Source organism: Pteropus vampyrus, unplaced genomic scaffold (genome assembly GCF_000151845.1).
Source record: "Pteropus vampyrus isolate Shadow unplaced genomic scaffold, Pvam_2.0 Scaffold9, whole genome shotgun sequence".
In the NCBI taxonomy this organism is placed as follows: domain Eukaryota; kingdom Metazoa; phylum Chordata; class Mammalia; order Chiroptera; family Pteropodidae; genus Pteropus; species Pteropus vampyrus.
Window position 1 is genome coordinate 12,556,229 of NW_011888790.1, and position 3,776 is coordinate 12,560,004.

Below are 3,776 nucleotides of genomic sequence, written 5' to 3' on the forward strand. Positions count from 1 at the left end.
AAATAAGGAGATCCTACCATTTGCAACAATATGAATGGACCCTGAAGGCTTTATGCTAAGTAAAATAAGTTAGACAGAGAAAGACAAATACTGTATTATCTATTTCACTTATATATGGAATCTATTAAAAAAATTCAAACTCATAAAAATAGAATGGTGGTTGTCAGGAACTGGGGTCATGAGGGAAATGAGATATTGGTCAAAATGTATAAACTTGCAGTTATAAGATGAATAATAAGATCTGGAGATATAACATATAGCATGGTGACTACAGTTGGCAATGTATATTTTGTACTTGAAAGCTGCAAAGAGAGTAGACCTCAAATGGTCTCACCACAAAAAAAAAATTGTAATTACATGAATGAATAGATGTGTTAACTAACCTTATTGTGATAATCACTTAACAATACATATGTATATCAAATCATCACATTATACACTTTTAACTTACAAAATGTTATATCTGTTATATCTCAATAAAGCTGAGTGAAAAAAAAAAATAAGATCTCTGAGCTACCGTCAGCCTTGGTCATGATTAAGATGGGAATTTTGCCTGCAAACTAAGTTTCCTTGGTACCTGTATCAGAATGAATCTGCAAAGGCAAAAACTGACACTGCCTATTCATAACAGGTCCAAACCTGCTCCTTTTCCAGGCCTCTGTCTTCTCTTTTAAGTATTGTGAAACAACCGAATACCTCTGAATCATTGTCAGAATTGGCAGATTTTGCTTATAAAAGTCACAGATCAGCAGTTACCTCGCTGACCTTACCAGCTGCCTCTCTCCCCTTGTCTTTTTTCATTCCACAGACACGTGGAAGCACGTGCACCTTAGGGCCTTCACGTGTCCTGCTCTTTCTGGCCGGTACAAGCTTCCACCGCGTCTTCAGATCACTGGCTCCTTCCTGTCATTCAGTTCTTACCTCAAACCTGGCCTCCTCAGTGAGGACTTTGCTGGTCACCCTTTCCAAATTACCGTGTTCTCCCCAAAGCATTGATCACATCACGTCAGAGCTCATATCAAAATCTGAAACTATCTTAGGTTTTTAATTCACTTCATCAAATGGCAGATGCATAAAGAATTTTCTTGTCATTTACTGTGTTAAATGAATACATAGTCATCATGCTTCTCTTGAGAAAACCTATGCCTTAGTTAGGTTGAAGTTTCAATGCACAAACATAGGAGGCATAAACATTGATTTGGGGGATATTTAGTATTTGAGTGTTGGTGCCAAAAAGCAACTGGAGGCTTGACCATTTTGTAGATGTACAAGGCATTGGGATGGAGGAGCCAAGGAACTTCATAAACAAAGTCTCTCAACCAAAAATCAATCTTAGCTGTGAACAGCAAGACAGATTATCAGTTTTTTAAAAAGGCCACATTTCCCCTTTCTTTGCAATTATTTACAATAACTGACCAACCATTTAGCTGCCAGAGCTGGTTTCTCATCTCTAGGTCTGGTTTTTAAAGATATTCTTCATTTTGATGAAAATCTTCATCATGAGCCCCTTGGCTGGATGTAGCATTAAAAACAAAAACAAACAAACAAAAACCCAAGCTACACATATCCAAGTAATGCAGCATTTGGGACAATGGGAAGAAGACAGGACTGAGAGTAAGGAGCCTCAGATTATGAGGCCCTAAAGAAGGTGCACTTATTTATTTCACAAAAATTGAATAGTGCAAAGTACTATTTAGTAAATTCAATTAGTGAATATGGCAGACCGTATTTCCTTCAGGAGTTACGTTGTACTGGAGCTGGGAAGAAGGAGAAAAAAACAACTTTTTCTGGTCTGCTGTTTTATTGTCTAAAAATATGTGGATAGACTAGATTATCTGTAAAGTTCCTCCCAGCTCTGCGTGTTCTGAGAGGAAAGAAATTTTGGAAGGCTTAGCAGTGGTTACTTTAGGGGAATAAAATCATGGATGATTTAAAAGTTCCTCTTTTTTTGTTGTTGTTTTGTTATCATTGCTTTCTGGGTTTTTTTTTTCTATAATGAACATGCATTACATATGAAGTAGAAAAATGTTTAAGAAAACAGTAGAGAGATTTTCCTATCAAACCTGGGCATTGGTTCTTGGTGACCTGAAGGTAGGTCATTCATCCATTAGTAATTAGAGCTGTGAATGGGAATCATCTCACCCCTCTAGTGACTTACTTAGTACTTTACCTTTACCTAATGAGGCTTTGGGGAAAATGCTAAGGGAATCTTCTGCTCCTTTTCTCATTATCTATGTGCATAGTGACTTATTCTCCTTTCCCTGAACCATTTAAGATCTTCTTTACCTAGTCTTCATAGGCATGTTCTGGCACAATTCCTAGATATTCCTCTCTCTCTTTCTCTCTCTCTCTCTCCCCTTACACACACACACACACACACACACACACACACATATGCACACACACATTGCCCTTCAACCTTCTTATCTCAGTTTAAATGTTACTTCCTTAGAGAGATCTTACTTGAGTGATCTAAGAATTTCATTTCTGCCTTAGACTCACCATACTAATCCTGGTAGTCTCTATCATATTTCTATTCTACTCTTTTCTTCCAAAGCAGTCTTCCCAACTTATAAGTTCATTGCTTGTTTTTTCTTTACAAGTCTATTGTCTATTTTCCCCACAAGCCTGAAGTTCCATCATGAAAACAGGGAAGGACTGAGACCTAATTAACATTGTCTGAGTAAATGAATAAATTAAATGACTCTTTTGTCCTCTATTACAAGTTATTCCTATATAATGTTCACTGCAGCCAATTCTTTGCCAGCTCACAAGAGCCAGTTATTAAATTCTCAGGAATTGAGTAAGCCAGTTGTTAAACTGTTAGTAGCTTGAAATCAGCTACTGAGAGTGTTGATACCATGGACACTGGCAGTGCTACATGTAAAAACTTTCTTTCCTCAAAGAGCTGGTTTACCAGCGCACCACTGCTCTCTTCTCCTAAATCCTACTATAAATATTGACAATACTATGGCAAAATATATGGTACATTGGTTACTTTAAATCTCCCAAGTAAATATGAAATTTTAGAAATAATAATTATGTGCTATACAATTATTTTCCTATTGGGAATACTTGGTCTTTTTATAAACTAAATTATAATCTACAGTGTATATCTCTGATCTCCTAAAGTTTTCCTTTTTATTTTTCAGATCCTTATGTAAAGATTCATCTGATGCAGAATGGTAAGAGGCTGAAGAAGAAAAAGACAACAATTAAAAAGAACACACTTAACCCCTACTACAATGAGTCATTCAGCTTTGAAGTACCCTTTGAGCAAATCCAGGTAATGTCAAACATAATTTTATCTTCCCATTGAATTTTATTTTTTCGGATCATACAAATTAAACACACAGATCTTGTAAATTATCAGTGACATGCCTTCATTAGATATGCCATTCTTATTCCCATGCACATTTGATGCTAAAGCTACATGAAGAGGGAAAAGATAAAATATACAGCACAGAATGTGCTGATTCATCAGCCAAAAACAGCTGGAGTTCTGTTGAGCAGAAACAATGTGGGAAAAAAAAAATCAACAGAAAAACTCTGCTAACCCAAAAAGTACATCCACAAAGATTAAAAGGCCAAGAGCAAATGAACTTTCACTATTTAGTCCCAGGCTATCATGTGTAAATTCTTCTTATCATATCTTTATAGTAAAAAAAAAAAAAAAAAATAAGAGATAAGAGAAATATTTTGGTTGACACGAAATATGCATCTTTAATTTTTCATTATTAAAAGACAACAAAAGAAAATTAGGCTAAGTAGTATTT

General features: G+C 35.7%; 1 protein-coding gene across 4 annotated transcripts in view; it reads left to right on the top strand.

The window, feature by feature from the left end:
• SYT1 (synaptotagmin 1) overlaps positions 1-3,776 on the top strand; it is a 509,772-nt gene that overhangs the window by 499,394 nt on the left and 6,602 nt on the right. For all 4 annotated transcript variants that reach the window (XM_011374713.2, XM_011374721.2, XM_011374705.2 and 1 more), the window contains one exon: positions 3,153-3,286. In XM_011374713.2, coding sequence (XP_011373015.1) covers positions 3,153-3,286 — 134 coding nt within the window. The remainder of the gene's footprint in view (positions 1-3,152; positions 3,287-3,776) is intronic.